This window comes from Patiria miniata, unplaced genomic scaffold (assembly GCF_015706575.1).
Source record: "Patiria miniata isolate m_02_andy unplaced genomic scaffold, ASM1570657v1 HiC_scaffold_19, whole genome shotgun sequence".
Classification (NCBI taxonomy): domain Eukaryota; kingdom Metazoa; phylum Echinodermata; class Asteroidea; order Valvatida; family Asterinidae; genus Patiria; species Patiria miniata.
In genome coordinates this window covers 11810769-11833588 of record NW_024037057.1, presented here as the reverse complement: position 1 = coordinate 11833588, position 22820 = coordinate 11810769, and the positions used below count along the sequence as shown (strand labels likewise).

Genomic DNA, 22820 nt, shown 5'->3' with positions numbered 1-22820 from the left:
ATCTGGTAACATCAGTGATTACCTGTATAACGGACTTAACAAGAAACCCTTGCTAAAACCGAAATAATATTCTGTAGTTATCTCCCCTGTGTTATTTTTGAGTTAAATCCTGAAAAAAAGCAAAAAAATATATTTTGATTTATTATACTTTCTCTAATTTTTCTAGCGTTGCAATAGTTAATCACTTTGGAATGGGACAGCCAAAGAAACAAAAATGCCCACGTTTAATTTAAAATAGATAATTGTTATACAAGTTAGAATTATATACAGCAACAGAGACACAAAAGCAATCCTAATGATGCCATTTAGTCAGAGGGTTTGTTAAAGCCGAAATTAAAAAAAATGTTATTTTGCAATTGTTAACATACAAACTTTAAACTTTAATAAGAGAAAAAAAGATTTAATTTGTGAAAGTAACTTTAACACTATCAATTTAGCTGTTGATTGACACATACAAAATGTACTTATTTTATTGTTTAATTACTCCCCACTTCCATGTATGTACATTCCGGTGTCATGAGAAATTTGGATTGTCTATGAAATACGGATTTGGTTGTATTGCGCATGTTAAAGTCCACATTAGGTAAAAGAGACCAGATATCATAGGAGTCAACATTTCATATGACACTGGCTTTTCCGACTGTGTTTTTGAGTCCGAATTTAAAATCAGCGTTTTCAACATCAGTATTAAGAATATGATATCTTTGAAAGATTGATCATATCATTTGCAGTTATTGGCAGTTTTTATTTTTTTATTTCTAACTGCATTATCATTCGTGGAGTATTATTTGTATATACTGTAAGGACAAATGAATATCATTGCACAATTACAGTATGTAACTGTTAAAAAAATAGTGTATTCTTAATGTACATTTCATAAATTTCATAATGAGCTTTTCTAAAACTTGACATGTACTTTGAAACATGTGATTAAGATTTGTTTTAATAACTGCATCTTCTATAACACATTTACGACATCAGTGACAATTTGGAATTAGACTTTTGGAAAAGTCTTGACATTTCTGAAGAATGGTTGCGTCTCAATAGGGCATGGGACATCAACTCTATTTTATAAATCTTTTCAGTATTCTAAAACAGGAAAACCAAAATTAATACAATTCCTGCAAACTGCTTACTGACTCGATTGACCTGAAATACACAAATCAACAAAGGTCTTGCTTATAATTAGGATCGAAATGTAAGGCCATCTAAAAGTTGTTGATTGGTAAAAAAAAAAAGAAGATAATAATAAAAAGAAGTAACTAAATAATTTAATAATTAAAACATTGAAAAGTAACTGTTCTTATGTATTCAACCCTGAAATAAGTTCCGTTGCCTTGCAAAATATATAGTTTGATAAATTTTACCTTTTTTTTGGAATTAAAAAAAAAGTATTTTGAGGAATCTTTTACCCACAACAGTGTCTTGTTTTTACTTCAATGTATTGAGGTGGCATTAGAGCTGTTCATTTTCGAATAATTTAGTATTTGATTATTCAAAACTACGTTTGACCAAATACTGGAATATATTAAAAATCACATGCGAGCTACAACTGTATGCCCATAGAGCTATATTAAATTACTAGAGTGCTGACTCATGTACAAAGTGATGCCTGCTGGGCGCATCCATGTTTGTGCACAAACCTATGGCAAACTCACAATTTTGTACAGCTTTTGTACTGCTATTTGCATATTGTATTCTATACAGGTGCGTTATTGAAGCCGATACGCCCATAACCGAATCGCACAATCAGCAAATGAGCGTTTCATTTTGCTCTACGCAAACAACGCCATGCATGCCCGTATCCGCTGTGGATGCTCTTTGCCGTGACATTTTTTAAACCATCATAACGCGCTTAAGTTGTTTGCGCATGTTTATTTTGCGCATTGTATTTTAGAGTACACTTTCAAAATTCAATCCATTTAATTTCATTATGTTCTACAAACACGCACATGAATTCAAAATGTCTGCGCCCAGGACGGCTTCAAAATGCTCCGCGCGCAGTATGACGAGTTAGCGCTCTAGTAATTTAATATATTTCTATGGGTATGCCACAACCGTCAAAAGTTGCACGTTAAGTGCGCCGGTTAAAACTTTCACATGTCAATTGATATTATTGGCCATTGTTCTCACTTGTTTGTCATCAGACCGAGTGAGCTTTCTCCATCTGTGTAAAATCAAAAATGAAAACAAGAGTTGGGTACAAATGTTTCATTATTAGAGGAGGTAAATTTTAAATTATGCCAAAATGAAATAGAAGTACATTTATATTGGAATTTTGGTTTTACATAATCAGATAGCTATGCTCAATGAATACTAATCTTTTGGGAGGCTATAGTTTCACTAGACCACTTTTAGCAGTCAATAGTTGTATATTATACCACCTGATGAAGCAGTCAATATCTGTATACTATACAATGACCTACCCTAAAAACTCAAGGCAGGTGCTGCAGTGCTTTCTCATAGGACCCAACAAGGTGGTCCATATCTTTTCAACTGATGCTGTACCGCTGGATGCTTGTCTGCCAAGCATGCTTCAGTCAATATTTGTATATTACCACCCAAAGCAGTCAATATTTGTATTCTATACAATGGCATACCCCTAGTACTCAAGGCAGGTGCTGCAGTGCTTTCTCATAGGACTGAACAAGGTGGTCCATATGTTGTCGACTGATGCTGCATCAGTGGATGCTTGTCTTCCCAGCATGCCTCAGTCAATATTCATATATATTACCACTCAAAAGCAGTCAATATTTATATTCTATACAATGACCTACCCTTAGTACTCCGGGAAGTCGCTGCAGTGCTTTCTCATAGGACTCTTCAAGGTGGTCCATATCTTGTCGATTGACAGTGTACCGCTGGATGCCTGTCTTCCCAGCATGCTTCAGCAGCTTTAGCAACTTGGGCACCTGCATCAGATGATGGCAGAGTACATATCTTGGGCCAATTTCACAGCGCTGCTCAGTAAACAAATTTGCTTAGCACAAAAAAGTCTGGCTTATAAAAGCAGATTACCAGCCAAAATTCCACGTGATGTACATTGCTGGTGATTAGTATTCAGCTGTTGTTTGCTTAGCATGAAAATCACATGGAGATTTGGCTGATAACCTGCTTTTATAAGCCAGACTTTTTTACGCTAAGCTAATTTTTGTGCTTAGCAGTGCCGTGAAATTGGGCCCTTATCAGCACCCTATTTTATGAAACTCATCATAACTTAAAGATGCATCACAGCATCGCATCCCTACGATTCATTTCACAAAACACATTGTAAGTGCGACGCGTCGTAGGTGTATTTATAGCACAACTCGGTGACTATTTGATGTATTTATTCAGCGTACAGTAAATAGTTGTCTGACTTTTAACAAAGCGTCGTCGGATCCCCTCTCAAAAAGTTTTAAAACATAAAACAAAATGGCGGACATGTGATGCAATATCAAAGGAAAACAAGATTTCAGTGGACTGTATAGCTACTTTGAAATTTCAACTGCAATATTCCATGCTAATTCATACTTATTCAATGAATTTTTGATTTACATCTTTACACACATTGTCTTGGTATTATAGTCTCTTTTATGTACTTTTATGGCATAAGAATGGCTAAGAAAAGAATGCTTCTTATTTTGCAATGACCACCAGACACGTCGTTACTTGCGATGTGTTTTAAGCCGATGTCAAGGAACTTCCAACAAGTTCAACACATGGCAAGTTTCATGAAATGGATCATATGACGCGACGCAATTTCGACATGTTACTAGGCCTACATGTTACACGTTGTTAAATCAGGTACATCTCCACCAGCCTTATGTTTTCTCACACCCACTTCGCACACAGAATCTTTCACATAAATGGAACCTGACCAGGGTTTTTATTGGTTAAGGTAAATGAAAAGATGAAGCTATTACCTCATACTGCTGTAGCAGAGAGAACGCTACACCAGTCTTGCCGGCCCTAGCAGTTCTACCAACGCGGTGGATGTACGTCTTAATGTACGGTGGCATGTCGTAGGAGATGACGTACTTGGCATTCTCAACGTCCATACCGCGGGCCATGGCATCAGAGCAGATGAGCCTACAGGAAAGTGGAAACGCAACATATAATAATGCACACGATGCATACCCCTAGACTTGAGGCAATTTTAAACGAGGATAGTCATCCATTGAAATCAGTAATTGCTGCTTATGGATTGACAAAAGGGACAGAATGAGAGGTCCACGTATGGAACTATGCAGTATAATACGCATTCACTCCCAAAGCAACTCAGAAATATTATGAATTAGTGGGTTATGATGCCTTAGAGTTTGGTTGGCTAGAAACCCCTGCGGAATGCAACAACAGGCAACACTTGTCAAAATGGCAAGCCTGCCTAGTGTAGCAAGATCCATCAGGTCAAAGTCTGAAGGCCAAACTGCCACAGGGTCTGTGGTCACCAACTGCAGCAGGATGCAATGTGGCATTGTGGGGGAGTGTGGCCTAGTGGTTAGGGTTTGTGACTCATGATCAGAGGGTCAGGGATTCAAATTCAGCTGCTGGCCATATGCTGTGTCCTTGGGCCAGACACTTCACTGCACTTGCCTCTCTCCACCCAGGAGTATGAATGGGTACCAGCATTAGCTGGGGAGTAACCTGCGATGGACTAGCATCCCATCAAGGGGGAACAGAAGCATTTCCAGTCCTTTTATGCCTAGGAAACTGGAGATAAGTGTAAACTTGATGTGCCATGTTGGCTCGTGACAGACTTTACTACTATTAATTGAGAGAAGGTTTGCAGGTACACCATGTGGATACTATCTATTTTATAAGAGTGATGGTTCTGAGAAGAACCAGTGAGTGTGAACTTGACGTTTCGACCAGGATGCTCTGGTTGTCTATTGTTCAATGGGAGTAGCTCTCATTGTCTCAGAATTGGCAGTTTATACACTGGATTTGATTGCTCAATACAGCAAAGTCCCCAAAACTGTACTCTCAATGCTATGTGATGCCTAAAGCCCAGTTCATACTTCACGCGCAAGCAGTGTTGTAGAACTCGAGTCAAGGACTCGGACTCCAGTCGGACTCGAGTCACATTTGTCGTATCTTGAACTCTAACTCAGACTCGACTATGATGACTCGGACTCGAGCTTGGTGACTCGTGACTCGAGTCACGTATTTTCACCAAAAGACAAAACATATTTACGTTACGTATTTGTGCGACGGTCGAGCACCAGGGCCCGGTGTCATGCCAAAAACTGTCCGGTATCAAAGAGTGTCACGTGAACAACGAAGAACAAGTGACTCGTGACTAGGACTAGAGGCTTGTGACTCGAGACTCGGACTTCAAGGCTTGTGACTCGGACTCAAGATTTGAGACTCAAGACTTGGACTCGGACTCGACGTTGGTGACTCGACTACCACACTGCGCGCAAGCGTCAACAATAGTTCGCAGCATGTCCACCATTGTTGACGTTATGAGTATGAACCGGGCTTCAGGCAGGGTAAGGGATAGTGGGACAGTCATACTCACAGTTGGATCTTGCCGGTCTTAAACTGTTTGAGGATCTGACGTCGCTGGCCTGCCGTCTGATTGGACGAGAACTCAGCCACCTCAATGCCGCCGACAAGCTTGATCAGGTGGTACAAGCGATGGGTGGACTCCACGGTGTTGGCAAAGCAGAGGATCTGGCTAAGGTTCAGGGTCTGGATGAGGTGTAGGATGACAAGTGGCTTCTCACCGGATGTGCACTGGATGTAATGCTCCTGCAAAAATCATGACGAAAACGGCCCTCTTAAAAAAGTGGCTAGTTTCACTTACCATTTTGGCCTCTGTTGGGAGCCCCTGGGGAGCCTTTAAGTAAACAAAACTCCCCTCCCTGCTCCACAGTCCCAGCGAGATAATCACTTGCGGTTAAATGAACTACCTCCTGTTAGCCACACTGCTTTCTGGAACTATACTTTCTGGTGATTGTGGTTTTATGCTAGCATAGAAGTAAAAGATCGTTCTCGGCCATTTATTCACCGATTTTTACAGTTCACAGTCAACACTTCAGGTACATCATCATGATAATACTTTTAGATTGAATGTAGCAACGAAATAATATGCTTGAAATCTCTCAGGCAGAGTGACCTTCACTCCTTTATGGAACCAATTATAGGATAAGTGTGGTTAAGAGTCTTAATCCCCCAGGGCAAACTCTCCAAAATGGTGTGTCCCAACCCGAGTGGCCTATATGGTTGGTCGGGTTGGTCTTAAGAGGAGTGTTCACCTCGTGTACAACACAGGGTTTGCTTTCTCAACTTTTTAACAACGCCTTTGCTCCACTTCAGCAAATTCTGTTGTTAGTTGTGAAACAGATTTGCAAAACAAGTTCTTGCAAAATATCTGTAGTCATTAACCCTAACCGCCGCGGGTTTTCTTTTAAAAGAGGATTTATGGCTTTGAGCCTCAATCCTCCAAAATCCAAAACCGCCTGGTTGATTTTGGAGGATTGAGGAGGTTTAGGGTGACAAAGGTTATGGCATACTATGGAGTATGTGGACTTATCACATGAATCATGACCATGATACATCTAGAGCCGTCACTGCCTACATTGCAACTTGTCAAAGTTGACACTCATCAGGAACATCATCAGCATCATCATCATAAATTCATCAGCAGCATAGTATTTATGTTCTTGGGCAAGACACTTTACTACAATTGTCTCTCCATCAAGGAGAATTAAAATGTACCTGTGAGGATAGAGACCAGATTGTACTAATCTCGAGCTGCTGCACAAAACTGGTATTATGGCATGATGAACAGGAGTAATAAAAACGCTACATAAGCAACACACTATATGATTACAACATATACATGAAACAAATATGGACTCTGCAACTCACTGTAAGCCCCACTGGAGTTGTGTACTTCCCAACAAACTCTCCTCTCTCCTGACCCTTCCCATCATGCAGTTGGGCTTCCTGTCTGCTCCTTGTGCTGCTCACGACCGACGTGATGAGTCGGGGCCGGAACAGGTTCAACTGGATCAATTTCTCTGGGTTCTGGGACAGCGTTGCGGAGAACAACAACTTCTGTAGCTGAAAGATAAATGGAACCAAACAGAAATATTTTGGAAATTAAAGCTGGAGTCCATCATTTGCAGCTATCCAAAAAGTAACTGGCGTAATTCTTGTTGAAAAACATACTTTGTTGAAAGATAGTAAGCTTCTTAAGAAGCACCGTAGGAAATTTAAATTAGTAGTTCATTTTGTTTTGCAGCGAAGCGCGCGCACGACGAACACGCACGCGCGGTTGCTATAATTCGTCGGATCAGTGCGCAACATCGCGTAGCTGCAATCGGCTCATTGACAACGTGTCTCGGACGCTGAATTCAGGCCCAATTCAAAACATGATTCAGCAACTTTTGATTTGAAATCAAGATCCTAGAATGCTGTTTTTCTCGGAATATACAGCTGAAGCTGAGCTGAAACTTCATCAGGTTAGTTGTTCAATGGCCTTCTTTAGATTTTGAGCACGTTTGTTGCTTCAAACGAACAAAATGCACAAATTACAAATGATGGACTATACCTTTAAGTCACTGAAAGTCGGGGAAATGACAAACCGTACGTCATGATGATACTAGTGTGAACAGATCAACAGTGCTACTAACTCTATGAGTCCATATTAAAGGCATAATAGATCATTTGCATTTAACCCAAAAGTAACTTCTGAATTATTATCAAAATGATTACTTGGATTAAAGATCGTACTGGTACTAAACACAGTGAAATTAGTTCATCTGGCTGGCTGTCATTTTGAAGAAATCTAGAAATGTAGTTGACTTCCAATGACCAATTGACTAAAGTTTGGAAATAAAGAATGCAATTAATTGTGTTTTGTGATCAAAAGGTTGTGCATGGTTTTCCCTGTTTTCTTGAAGAGTTTAATATCCACTGAGCTGAAACTTCAACAGGTTAGGTATTGAACATTCTTCTTTCCATTTCGAGTGGTGTTATTATCGCCAAACAACATTTGAAGCCAATTTTAGCGATACTTGTATGGCAAATTACACAGGTCAGGTATAACAAGGACACGAAAATGTCACACTTTTGGACCCCACATTTATGGACATCAGACACGATGAGTATTTATCAAAACAAATACACAATAGAAAGTGAATTGTAATCCAATGAATTCAAGAATCAACTTACTGGCAGGCAAATCTTTCTGCAGGTCTCCACAGTAATCGGGCCGGGCGCCTGTCTGCTTTCCATGAATACGCATTTCTCCACCTGGCTGATCCAATCCTTAGAAATCTGATCCATCATGCGGTCTGCTTCGTCAATCACCTGTGTTCACATAAAGAATTTCAGTGAAATCGTGAAATTCATCACAACTCTTGGTGTTGAAGTTTCAGGTCAGTGGATATTCAGTCAAACATGACTCAAAACTGTGTTTAACTCAAACTAATTCCTCATTCCCATCAAAAGAATAAGATTTTATGCATAATATGACTTCATCGCCCAAAAAATGAAAATGATATTAAAACTTGTGACGCGATCAAGCTAAATGAGTCGTTTGTCATCCTGGTAAACAAATTTTATTTACAGATTTGAAAAGAGCACAATTTCAGCATTACTGCTGTGAAAACCGCATGCTGATACCATCTTTAGTTCAAAAATTATGGAAGTCAGAACACCAAGAGATGTGATGAAGTAATGTGATGAAGTGGCCTGAATCTTCAAATGAAAATTCCCGACAAACGACTCATTTGCTTTTGATTTACCATTTTGCATTCAATCTAATCTCCGTCAGTATGCAGATGACACTGTCTTGTACAGAGTCATTAAAAATCAAGAGGATGAAGTGGCACTCCAGGATGACCTGCAGCACATAAACACTTGGTGTAATCTAAACTGTATGACTTTAAACCCAAATAAGTGTAAATTGATGACTGTGACCAGGTCTAGAAACCCTGCTAAACCACTGTATAAAATTGCTGAAAACACTTTGGAAAATGTGGATAGTTACAAATACTTGGGTGTTATTATCTCCAGGGACTTACATGTAAGCTGGAAAACACATGTTAATAAAATCACTTCCAAAGCCACTAGACTCAACGGATTTATTGGTAGAGTAGTTAAAACTAGAAACCCTAACATTCTGTCTTCACTTTATCGCTCAATTAGCAGACCCATACTTGAATACGCAGCTCCAGTCTGGTGCCCTGTTCTTTCGACTCAGCAAAAAACGCTAGAGAAGGTACAGAGGCGATTCACCCGTTTTTGTTTGGGTCTGCCGAGAAGGGTTTTAATTGATTCTGTAAATGTAATTGAATATTCAGACAGGTGTGTCAAGCTGGGTCTGCCTCTTTTAATCAACAGGGTTCATTTCCTTTCAATTACGTTTGTTATTAAATGTTTATATAATAAATTTGACGTTGACACTGACACTCTAATTCCCATTAATTGTAGACATATCGAATCTGTTAAATTTGTCCATCATCGGGCTCGTTCCAATGCTGCCCATCATTCTCTTTTTCACAGATTCCCTAGATTATGGGATGAACTACCGGCCTGCATTAAAGATACAATTATCCATAGTTTATCCTCCTTTACAAATTCTCTCAGAAATCATTGATTAGTCCCTGGCCAGGAGGTCCCCTTGACCCAAACAGTTTAAATTTCTAGTTGCCTTGCCCATTCAAATACCTTGCTGCTTGTTTTTTCTTCTCAATTTTATAGTGCCTTTTGCATTATAATTCACTCGAATCTCTCTTTTACCGAATCTGTATTTTTTAATGCCCATTTGTGCTTTTAAAGTTTTAACTGCTTGTATAGTTCTATATTCTTATACTGTAAGCCATGTTTTAATAATGTCCATTTGTAATGTCCTTTTGTATTGTCTCTTCTTAAATTGTGGCATCAGGAGATTAACTCGATAGTAATTTAGTTTACTTTTTTAAAATCCATCAGGGGTGCTACTTTTTTTTTCTCTTTTTCTTGTTCTCTCTCCTAACTGTATGTGCATGTTTTTGTTTTCTTTACTGTTCTTATTGTCTGTGCTTGATTTTTTACCTGTGAAATTAATAAATGAAAATAAATGAAATGAAATTTAGCTTGATTGCATCACAACAAGATCTAGGCATGCCTTATAAAGCTGCACAGAATTTCACGAAACAGTACGTGTGCAATTTACGCCATGCGTAGGACTTGTGCAACAACTTTGTTGTGCAGCTGCGCAATAAGCTAACGGTCGTTTTCATGAAACTTTGAAAAGCTGAGCAATGTGTTAAATAATTTAATTAGGGGGGAGGGCTATACCCCATTTACCCCAACCAGTGATACAACAAAATCAACTGCTGGGCAATTCCATGGTTACTCACGTTACATTTTTGATGTACTTTTGAGTTTCCTTGTGCTGTAATTACCTTACTGAAAAGGTTTAGTAACTGTTATCCCCATGGTAGATAGAGTAGACCTAGACCTACCTAAGCACCAAAGATGACATCCAGAAAAATGTGTTATGTATGATAAACAAGACGCACACAATCGGTTACTCATGTTACGCAAATGTAACGTGAGTAACCATGGCAGTGCCCTACTACATTTGGTTGCATTTCAAAGGGTAACTACTTGGTGCCAAGCTTAGGCTGGTGTGTAATGAGACCACTGCACAATGCAACAGAGTGCATGGTAAGGGTTAGTGTTAGGGTTAGGGTTAAGGTTAGGATAGATTTACATGACTGCGGGTAAAAAGAAATTACCCTGAGAATACTCATTTGGATGACTCTGGGAGTTGTTGCCTTACCAAGAATCGGAGTGACTGTAACGTGAAGCCTTGCGTCTTATTGATGTGATCCACTAGTCTGCCCGGGGTAGCCACTACTATGTCACACTGGCTCTCACCACTGCAACAGAGGGGAAAATTCAGACAATGGTATCACTACTCCACTCCTACTCTCCTGGCCTTCCATCGTTTCGGCCCGGGTTCGATTCCTGCCCTGGTCCGCATGTGCATTGGGTTATCACTCCCTAGAATGTTCTGGGATTTTCCTCCCACCTCTAAAACTGTAATTTCTTCACACTGTCTTCTCTGTATATTTGTAGACAAATTTGTCGGCAGTCATTTTCTGCGGTGGCACTGGGCTCGCAGGAGTCGCGCTCAGGAAGAACACACGCACTCCGGGCTCCTTCGACCAATAGGAATACCAAAATGCATGTGCACCTCGTCTTTAAGAATGCATGCAGCATGCGCTAGAGCATGACACCACCATAGTAAAAACTTGTATTTCTGGTTTCCGGATTCCACAATAGGTTTCTGCAGAATCTCAAGCTACAGTGCCTGGGCCGTTTTTGAGGAATCCTTGGTTTCATTACCAGAAAGAGAAATACAACAATTCTATGGAAATATACTATAATTTCACTTCAGAACAATTTTCGGGCTTCATTGTTAAGAATAATTTCAAATTTGCACAGAAAGATTTCATTTTTGATGTGATGTACAATGTAATTCAAAATGGCAGTATCCTAATTCCTCCTTGTTTTGCGTACGGGAAATTTGTCTCACGTGGAGAATGGCGTTGAATTGGAAAAAGAGAAATTTAACTTTTGGCAGACTGATGTTAAATTAACTTGGAGGTTACACAATTGTGATGCGATCAATCTAAATGAGTCATTTGTCAGGAAGTTTTATTTGGAGATTCAGGCCAAAATAGGGCCACTTCATCACATCACTTCATCACATCTCCTGGTGTTCCGACTTCCATAATTTTTTAACTAAAGATGGTATCAGCATGCAGTTTTCACAGCAGTAATGCTGAGATTGTGCTCTTTTCAAATCTGTAAGCAAAAAAATTGACCAGGGTCGACAAATGACTGATTTAGCTTGATTGCATCACAATTGGAGACGAATGTTTTTTTCTGTCTCACCTAGTCTGGACCAGCATCCTTTGCTCCTGGCCGAACTTTTTCAATCCACCAATCAGAGACGTCCTTAGATCGGTTCCTTTGCAGAGTGTGGTGAAGACTTTGCTGACCTGCTGAGCGAGGTCGCGGGTTGGCAAGACGACCAGGGCACGGATACGCGGTACCACCCGGTCCAGAAGAGCCTGGTTGCCGGGAAAAAAATTAAAATAAAAACTTGACCAGGAAATCCTCTTATTAAAGTTGGTCCAAGCTGGTTTGAGGGTCACCGAGAAACCCAGAGCAATGTAGAGTCTTTTGTACATCGTATATGTTGGTAATTTGCCTAAAGGCCCCTTATAAAGGTAATATACAAGGTGAGTAGAAAAAAACCCAAAACCCAAATGGCGGGACCAATTTTTGAATGACGTTTTAAGTTGCCTGTAGCACTTTCAAAATCTAGAATATGAAAGTCCAATCAGTGAGCTTTCTTTAAGGACAATAATCATTCACATCACTCATGTTCTTTTCAAGTTACGAAATTTTGAAAACAAACACCGTTTTAAAGTTCTGTCCATGGATCACAAAAAGGTAAGTGTTCTTTCAGTAAACAAAACACAATTCGCATGAATCCCTATGAGAATTGCTTTCATGTTGCTGAAAGAACATTAACTTTTTGTTCTGACCTTTGGACAGAACTTTAAAACGGTGGTTGTGTTCAAACTTCTGTAACTTGAAAAGTACATGAGTGATTTGAATGAATCTTGTACTAAAAGAAAGCTCACTGATTGGGCTATCATATCCTAGATTTTGAAAGTGCTACAGGCAAAACTTCATTCAAAAATTGGTCCTGCCATTTGGGTTTCGTTTTTTTTTACTCACCCTGTACACCATTTGCAAACATCAAAAAAACAAAACTAACAAATTGTTATGAAAAACCTTACTTGACTGTAAGTGAATAAAAGTTTCAAGAATCCTGTGAAATCATGGCACCTGGTGTGCTGTCATTTTCAAGAAAATTGGAATTTTTGTATCAATTTCCAACGATGGTCGGCCGACCATTGTTGGAAAAAACTGACTTTTATTGAAATACGGCCCCCAATTAACGTATCGTGGTAGCATTGTTAACCAGTTATTGCTGAGTACCGGTACCTGGACAATGGGCAGAGCGAACGCAAGTGTCTTCCCGCTGCCGGTAGGGGCCGACACACACAGATCTCGTGGCCGGTAACCGGCATCCCCTGCTTGAATTCCCAGCTTGACCGAGTCCAGAATGACTGGTATCACGTGGCGTTGAACTACATAAAAAAAACAAAAACAAAATGCAAAACACGATTTAAGACAAATTTATCACAGTGTCTTGTTAAAACGGTTCACAGAAACAGAATTGAAAAAAAATCTGAAAATGGTTATAAAATGAAACTATGATGAATACGTATATTTGTAAAAAGAAACATTTTGAAATGTTTCAGTAATTTATTGAGAATTGACAGAAGAGGATATTTCTTCCGTCCCTGAGTAGCATGACACCTCTGTCTGACTGTAAATGTCATCGGCAACTAATATCTTGTCTGCCCCATTGTTTAAAGTTGTGCTCAATATACATGTACAATTAATTAATGTTTATGAGTGCAATGGAAAGAATAATTTCATGAGGTGACAGATGAAATGTTCCATGAGGCGAAGCCGAGTGGAATGGAACATTTGTCACCGAATGAAATTATTCTTACCATTGCACGAATGTGAAACATTCATTATTTGTTTTATACAACACCTGAATAACTCCCGAGTAAAAACACGTCCTGAGTAAAATCGCGACAAGAAGTTATTCAGTTATGGATCAGTACAATGCTTCAACAGATGTTGCTGTATGTTTTGCGAATTTGTCTAATCGTTTGGCACCATATTTTATAATTTTATTTGCTTCTTTTTGTTAGCAGCTGTCCTACAAGTTCTGATATTTCAACTTCTGTTAGGAGAATAAACGGTGGTTCAGTCTTGCGTAACGTTTGCATTTTGTGAAATAGATTCGGGTCGCAGCGCCAACACCGGCAACACTGAAACCATGTCATGGAAGTTATATTCACCGTGTAATAGAACTTCCATTGCACTGTGTGCTGCACGCCATGCATTGGGACAAATAATTCAATGACATGTGATCAACGATCCACCAATCAGATGACGAGAATTTATTCAGGTGTTGTATAAAACAAAATATGGCCCATCATGCAGGCCGGTGTTTATCTCCGGTTTCCTTGACATGATATGACAGGGAATATTTCTGTTTCCCCTGGATGGGATGCCAGTCTATCATGGAGTACTAACTAGTTGGGGTAAAGCGGATTGTCCAAGGACACAATATATATCGCCAGCAGCTGGATTTGAACCCCTGACCCTCTGATCATGGCTGAGCAACTGTTTGGTTCTGGGAAGAGCCCAGTCAATAAACAATGTGGTACAGAAAGGGTTAAGGAAGCAAAATCCAAATCCACTTTTCTTCCAAGACTACTTATTTACCAGGAAACAGGCTCTTGATGCCATCATCCAGTAGACTTCTGATGAGCCGTGGATCCAGTTGTTCCATCTCTTCCACTGCTATACTGTGCTTATTCAAGTCGTGCTCAACAAGGGTCGGGTGAGCTAGCCAATCGGGAAGTACTCTAGCCACCTAAAAAAAAGGATATGAGCAAATTATATACTCTACCTTTAAAACAACTCGACTCAAATAACAAATGAAATGGCTGAAGTCAAGTTGACTTGTTACAACACTGACTGAAGTACACACAAACTTGAGTTACATTATAAGGCATAATTTGAATTGAATATACATGTACATACCCTTTGTTTCTTCTTATGTTTGTCACTTCCAAGCAGAGCAAATGCCTTGTCCACCTCTCCTTCCTCTTTAGACTCCTTCACCGTGCCTTCATCTACATGTAATGGTTGGAGAAACCGGAAATTTCAAAAGCAATTATCCTGACTTGTTTTTCAAACCGAATAAAGGTTGCCTGATTCCACGGGAAGTTCCCATTCAGCTCACAGTCACTCCAACAAAAAGCGAGGTGCCACATGCAACGACTTCCACAACGACTGGGTATAGTTTTAGTGGTGCGCATTTATGGGTAGTATGGAAACCAAGCACCCTATTGAGGTAAAGCACAGGTACCCCCAAAAAGAAACCCCATCCCAAATTCAAATCGTTTGGGACTAGATCTCATTGTTTCAGAACTGGCCGTTTGGGCACAGGTGCTGATAGCTACATGTACATGTATCAAAGTGCACCAGACTTTTCCACCTGATGTCTGGATGTACTGCGCTGCGTCTAGCAGGGTTAGGGTTAATACCAAAATTACCTTCATCCTCCCTTTCCTCATCTGCATCATCCGTGATTGATGGCCCTTCCTCCATCTCAACTTCTCTGCTTTGCTGAACCTTGTCAACGACTTCAGAATCCATCTCCTCCTGTTTCACATCAATACCGCTTCCCTCATTACTTGGACTATCGTCTTCCATAGAGCAGGGCTCCTGCGCAGGCAAGGCACGCGCGCAATCCTTGTAATCCTCTGATTGATCGCTTCCATCAAATTCATCAGAAGTGTCGTTAACACTTACATCCTCTTCCTTGTTTTTTTCACAAGTTCTAGCAGAAACCTTCAGATGTTTCTCAGATTTGACTTCGCAATCTGAGACTTTGCTCAGCTTTCTCTTTTTCTGTTTCCTTGTTTCTGGCGATGTTCCCTCTGCGTTTTTTAATGTATTACGGGCCAATTCTGGACAAGCCTTCGACTGTTTGGAAGGAGTTTCTTTCGTGAGCACTACTGTGTCTTCTTTGAAATCTTTCAATTTACAAGTCCGATTGTCCACTGTCCTGTTCGAATCTGCGTCAATTGTTGCAGATTTTAATTTTGATGCTGACGAAGGCGTTTTCATTTTCTTCTGCTTCTTGGCCGTTTCAGCATTTTCCCGAAATGCTCTCAAACCAGACCTATTAATATCAGATTCTTCTTTGATGACCCGCACTGGAGATTCATCCGGATCACTTTTTGTATCTTTCACATTTTTCTGAGCTATCTCTGAAAAATCCCCTGTAGCTGCAGCTAGCTGTTTTCCAAGATGGAGGTCATCCCTGCTTACTTTTTCAGTTTTTTGTGGATTACGTTTGCCACTTTTCTGACTTTGCAACTTCGACTCTTCTAACACACTCAACTTCTTGGGAGTTCTGTTCTTGATCTTATTTTTCCCCGAGCGACTCTCCGCAACATCTCCAGTTTTCCTCTTTTTCGCTGACGAACTTGTTAAAAGTTCTTCTTTCCTGTCAATACCACGGTTTTTTGGAGCTTGTGACTGACGCTTCTTTACATTTTTTGCAGATTCTGTCAAACTTGAGCCATCCACAGATTTCTTAGGAACTGTTTTCCCATGTGACTTGTCCTTTGACTTGTCAGGTGATGACTGCCTGTCATGTGACTGCCTCTCCCGTGCCTTGGCTTTCTCGTGGAGCTTTTTCAAGATAGACTCCGAAGACCCGTTTTCTCCAAAGTTGCTTTCTTCTCCGCCCATAAATCTGGAATGGAGACAAATTATTGTATACTGCACTGTAAGATTCAAATTTGTGATTCTCAACACAAAATTACTATACATGTACATGGAGATTATCACTTTCCCAGCCACTTTAAAGGGAATATACATCATTTGCTTTTGCGGTAATTTTCAGAAATGGATGGAATTGGGGGGTTGGAAATATATAGCTAATATAGTTACACTGACTTTTTTGAGGTTTTGGGTTCAAAAATGCTATAAAAACCAAGAAAAACAATCATTTTCCTGTAGTCTGGTTCCCTGACTCCATTTAAGAAGAAACAGAGCAGTTTACATACATTGGGGAATTGTAAGGTCAGGGAACCAGTCTAGCTGGCTTGTACCCGTTCATAGGTGTGTAATCGATTGCAAACAAGTGCGATGGTCAATTGGGGCCAGTATTTGAAAAAAAGCCAGTTTTTTTCCAACGCTGATCGACCAATCAGCGTTGGAAATTGATACAAAAATACCACTTTTCTTGAAAATGACAGTAAGCCTATACCAGCTGGTGCCATGATTTTACAGGATGCTCTACACTGTCATTCACTAACAGTCCAGCAAGGTATTTCAAAATGATTTGGTAGTTTTATTTTTTGATGTTTGCAAATGTTGTATTTTCCCTTTAACCATTTTAATTTTAATAAGTAATGTTGGATTACAAGATACACTGTACATGAATTTTACTTTTGATCCACAAAGCCAACATTAATAAGCCAGTTGTGTATTTCAACTGTGCAAGGGCACAATGATGGGACACAGGTCATTCAGGATAATCAAACGTTCATCAAAGGTGCATGAACATATGCAGGGAGACAGTCGCACGGCGCTGGCGCGTTAACTGCGAGCAGAATTAGCGTTCACTTACAAGTCGCTATACATGTATAAGATTTTCCTACGCAGTTTATGGTTGGTCATGTTCGTGCCATGCGATTCAGAGCGCCTTGCGCGTTCAAGGTACATGTACATGGTGCGGTGATTGCCATCTTTATTTTTGTGTTGCGTTTTGTCGTTGTCATCGTCATTTTACCCCAAAATTTCCTGGTCAAAAATTCAAAACCCTGCCCTCTATCTATGACGTACCTGGATGTTCTTAATTATGTCGCCAACTAGTTTGGTAGGTCAAATAATTTGAAAGTGGATTTTGTTCCCTTATAGGAACCGAGCCCGTAGATACAAGATCGCCACTTTCAGTTTCACAGACCATCTTTCGGTTATTTGAGATAAAAATACGGAAAAGGGCGAAGTGATAATGCTAGGGCAAAGTGAATAATATATCGGGCGAAGTGACGGAGTAACTATAGAATACAGGGCCACGCCAGAGCAAGGTTTTTTTCATGTACTTGGAGCCTTGGATCGAGGCCGGCGGCGATGTGAGGATAGGGGTAATGCCTTCAGAGAGAACGATGTCAGGAATTGATTATCTAGGTCTAAGTATGGAAACAGGTGGGGTCAGTGGGCATAAAGTACAATAATATGCAGATGCGCAAAAAGTGCTAATTGAAGCAAATGCAATTGTCTTCTCAAGGAAGGGAGGGCGCGCTTGTGACAGGGCACTGGAGCCACGGAGCCGCAAAGCCATGGAGGCGCGGAGCCGTGGAGTCGCGCGCCGGCAGAGCGTGCAATTCTCGGTGGTAGGATATCCATATGAATGATTCTAGGACTACATTTTTATGAGAACGAAACATCCATATCCATATTAGTTTCCTCGCAAAGGAAGGGAGGGCGCGCTTGTGACAGAGCACTGGAGCCGGCCGTGGCGGCGCGGAGCCTTGGAGCTGCGGAGTCGCAGAGTCGCTCGCCGGTAGAGGGCGCTATTCTCAGCGGTAGGTCGACTGCAACTCCATGGCTCCACGCAAAATGATCCTGGGACCATTTTTTTGAGAATTTCCTCGCAAAAGACGGGAGGGCGCGCTTGTGACGAAGCACTTGACTCGAGCCATGGAGAGGCAGAGCCTTGGAGTTGCGGAGTCGCGCACCGGTAGAGGGCACAATTCTCGGAGGTAGGTCGACTGTGGCTCCACAGCTCCACGCAGCCAGACGGAGGCGCGGGTACAGTGGAGTGGTCCTGTCATGCCTGTCATGCCTGTATTACATGTAATGATGTATATAGTTGTGACACTGACACAGTGGAACCGTGACAGTAAAGAACCCGTGCGTAACCCCCCCCCACCCCCCCCCCCCCCCCCCCCAACCGCCACGGCCACCCATCCCCCACTACTGAGATTTGTGGGAAATAATAATTAATATGTACATGTGATGTAGCCCAATTTCCGGACAGGCATGACAGGATGACCAACGGCAACGAAACGCGAAAAACGATGCCTTTTTTTTTCTTAATCTTAGGGCCTACGTACACTACAGCATTTTCATTTACGTTAACATATACATTTCTAAGAAACTGTAACACTTACCTTTTCATGTGAAAAAGAGCCATCTTGTGATTGTATATCGTTGTTAGGATTCAAAAAGAAAGCAAATTTTACATTGCCCACGTGCCGCTTCCATTTTTACATGGACGCTGCCATCTTGAAATCATGATTGTCCAATCAGAAAAGGCCAAATGATCATTGAATGACAGACGGGTTCCTTGCTTTAATTTTGGTAAGTTGGCATTAATCAGCATATGTGTTGGCACGTGTGGTCTCGGGTACCACACACACATACGTCATCGGAAGAGTTTGACATTTCCGTAACGAACGTGAAAATGCTCTGTCACTGCGTAAAATATGTTTCGTTTGCCTTTAAATTTCCCAAAATGTCGTCCAAAATGCCAACCGACGATAACCAGAATTTAATCCCCAAGTCATCGGTTGTATTCTGTCTAATCGGCGGGGTCTTTGTCGCCTGCCTTTTCTCAGTAATGTCCAGATTTGTGATCGTTTTGGAGGGCGGTACTCGCCAAGTTGCTACGGAAGCTTCACCGCCTGCCAGCGCGTCGAAAGCAGTGGGCGTGATGGGGGATTTGGAGCAGTGGCCCGGCATGGACTACCACGGCATGAGGGACTGGCCGATCACTGTCAGGGACAAGCCCATTATAAGACCGGGTAATATATTTCATCTGTTAACCTGTAAAATGAAGTACATGCACAGTGTATGTGTTTTAAAAACGGACATGACGGAAGTTTCCGTTCAACATCAGAGGAAATCTTCACTTCACTTCAGTTGTTATGTTTGTTTGTTAACGTTTGAGTTTAAACTTTCCTTTGAAAATTGCACAATTTTATGCCCAAATTTATTTGACAAGGAAGGCCTGAGTGTACTTCTAAGTTCTAAATTAGAGAAAAAGTTTTAAACTTGTAGAACATGATAATTCAAAAGGGTAAATTCTCTACACTTTTTTTCCTGCACATGCTGGAACGTCACTTCCGATGTACATTTACGTTTACATGGTAATACTCTTACACAAACACAGGAAAAATAAGCTGGGTTTTTCAAGCGTTTGCCTCAACATGTCCAATTCTCAAATTTGAGAATGATGTTTTAGGTTTGAACAATTTAGAAATGGATTGTTCTCTGTAACTTTATTTTCAGTTTCAAAGTAACTCTCAGTTGGTTATAAAAACAATAGGATTACTACATGTATGTTGTGTATTGTTGGTTTGTGTATTTGATTTTTTTTTAACCAAAGCAGATTTTGTTATCCTTTGCTTTAGACATAAAAGGCGAGGTGCTTGCTGCTCTTCATCAGGCCATGATCGCCAAAGTCCAAGGGAAAAACGAGAAAGCGCACAAACTGTTCTTGCATGCACTGGCTCTTGATCCTAACCACGCAGATGCCTTAAACGAGTACGGCGAATTTCTGGAGGAGGAGGATATCTTACGTGCGGATCATCTGTACACCTGCGCGCTCTTGAACAACGCATCTCACATGAGGGCGCTCATCAATTTGAAAAGGACATCAGTGATTGTGGAGGAAATTGATCAGGGGATACTGACGCGGATTGATAACAAGAGGAACGATTTTCTGCAAGTGCCTGCGAACAGTCGCGCGTTGCAGCGCGCGCAGCAGGAGATGTACTACCAGCATATTTACCACACGACAGCGATTGAAGGAAACACGCTCTCGCTGGAGCAGATGAGGAGCATCATGGAGACAGGAATGGCCGTAACGGGGAAAAGCATCTTAGAGCACAACGAGATCATAGGGATGAGCTCCGCACTGCAGTACATCAACAACACCCTGATGGGTAAATTCGGGGACATCTCGGTCCGGGACATTCTGGAAATCCATCGGCGGGTCCTCGGCCACGTGGATCCGCTCGAAGCCGGCCAGATCCGGACGACCCAAGTTTTTGTCGGCTCGCACGTCCCGCCCGCACCATCGGACGTGGAAATCCTTCTTGAGGATTTTGTGGACTGGCTGAAATCTGAGGAGGCCAACTCAATGCATCCGGTTGAATTCGCAGCTCTAGCCCATTACAAGTTGGTTTACATCCATCCGTTTTTGGACGGTAACGGCAGGACGTCCCGATTGCTAATGAACCTGATTCTGATGCGGGCCGGGTACCCGCCAATCATCGTCAAAGTCACTCAGCGGCACGAATACTACGAAGCCATCAAAAAGGGCAACGTTGGAGATATACGGCCCTTCATCAGGTTTATTGCTCAGTGTACAGAGGACATGTTGGATGCCTTGCTGTGGTTGACAACGGAATCATCCTCGCTTGCGCTGCCAGAACTTATAGGGAACAAAAATGAAAGAATTGTTGAAAATATACCTGTTTATTGAAAATATATCCCTGTTTATTGATTTTTACTACCAAATTCTTCCATAGATTATGTCCGTGATCATGTGATGGGTAAACACAGTACTGAAATTTACATCTTCCTGGGCTAATTCCCATTTGATTGCTCTTGTCGATTCAAACTTGTAGTGGGAGAGTTTTTCAAACCGAATTACGGTTATTCAATTTCACTGGAAGCTGCCATCCAGCTGACAGTAATGCCAGTAAAAAGTGACTAGTGCATGTAGTGAGGTGCAAAGTGACATGCCCTCCCAATGACTGGGTTTACATGTACATGTACAATGTAGTTTGCAGGATTCAAAAACCACTGGGCCTTTACAAAAACGCTCCAGAGCTGTAACGTTGAAAACAATGGGAACTCTGATCAGTGGAACGGGCAGGCTATTCACATACCTGTACCAAGAAGACCACTAGCAAGTGAATGCAGTTACAATCAGAGACCATGGAGCAAATTTGGGGAAGTTTCTGTTGTTTTCTTTTATGTTGCACAAAATGGAAGGCTTAATTTTTCTTAGCTTCCAAAATTGGAACCAAACAGTATAATTAAAACAAATTTTTAAAAAAATCCGAATTGAATGCCACCACTAATACATGTATACAAAGCAGCCAGCCGACCCAGTCAAGCTCGCTGGTTGAATGGTCATGGGTTCGATTCACACCCGACCCGAGTCATATTTTTTTTCCCCTTGAAGCACTGTATATTTAATATAATGATATATATGCGATTGACTAATTTTGGGGGTTTCTGGTTGTTGGTTGGTTTCTGGTTTGGTTGTTTTTTTTCCGTCAGTTTGTACGCATTTCCAGTTGTCAAGACATTTTTGTTGCGAGTTATTTTAAAATTGCGTTAGCCCTAACCCCTTTGAGTAATTGACTAGAAACCTTTTCACACTGTACGGTAAACCCTACACGCAAACTGTTGGAAACTGATTATGCCTGATCCAATGTGCATATACATGTACATGTAATGTACATTTGTACACATGGAAAGCATAATCATTTTTCCTACCAAAAATGTTGATTAAGGGAATAAATGTGTTTTATCACCCTGTTTAAGACCGCTTAGAGTCTGGGTGCTGATAATTACCCGAGCCGGAGGCGAGGGTAATTATCAGCATCCAGACTCTAAGCGGTCTTAAACAGAGTGATAAAATCTCCGGAGCACACATTTATTCCCTTAATCAACATTCATGCCTACGTGAGGATTGTGAACGTTCAACCAATGAAACGGTAAGAGGCACTGGATTTTTAGGAGTCCACACTTTATTGTGACACTGGAAAAGTGTTTAAGACCAGCTAGCCATGTCTTTATCATCCGTTTAAGACCGGCCACGTGACAGCTCTCGACTAAAAGGAATAGCTAAAAAAGTTGCGCAATGGCTTTAAACACCAAATTCAACATGTAAATGAGATTTTTGTTCCCCTTTTTTTTTAAATTTTAATCATGGAAGTCTGAAATTATGTAAGTACTGTACTTTCAGTGGTCTATTTTGCATTAAATCTATATATTTAAATGTTCCATCATATATTATTTTAAATGTGTATTGTTTAAAAATATTTATTTTGAATAAAGTTTTATTGTCTGCTTAAAATGTACAGGAATGTGTAGATTGTGTAATTTGTGTGGAGGGCGAAAAA

General features: G+C 40.8%; 2 protein-coding genes across 2 annotated transcripts; one reads left to right on the top strand and one right to left on the bottom strand.

Annotated features, from left to right (window-relative positions):
- Positions 1–721: 721 nt before the first annotated feature.
- LOC119725808 (ATP-dependent RNA helicase DDX51-like) lies at positions 722–19030 on the bottom strand. Its single transcript, XM_038197388.1, has 13 exons — positions 18849–19030; positions 15213–16423; positions 14698–14789; positions 14377–14527; positions 13012–13157; positions 11887–12065; positions 10766–10865; positions 8167–8304; positions 6859–7053; positions 5504–5736; positions 3906–4071; positions 2778–2912; positions 722–2167 (listed from the first exon to the last, which is right to left on the bottom strand). Exons 1-13 carry the CDS (start codon positions 18869–18871, stop codon positions 2144–2146), a joined length of 2793 nt encoding a protein of 930 aa, XP_038053316.1. The 5' UTR covers positions 18872–19030; the 3' UTR covers positions 722–2143.
- Positions 19031–19084: 54 nt separating this feature from the next.
- On the top strand, positions 19085–21318 carry LOC119725809 (protein adenylyltransferase FICD-like). The gene is made up of 2 exons (XM_038197389.1): positions 19085–19481; positions 20091–21318. The coding sequence occupies exons 1-2, from the start codon at positions 19142–19144 to the stop codon at positions 21164–21166; spliced, it is 1416 nt and encodes a 471-aa protein (XP_038053317.1). The 5' UTR covers positions 19085–19141; the 3' UTR covers positions 21167–21318.
- The last annotated feature ends 1502 nt before the right edge of the window (positions 21319–22820 follow it).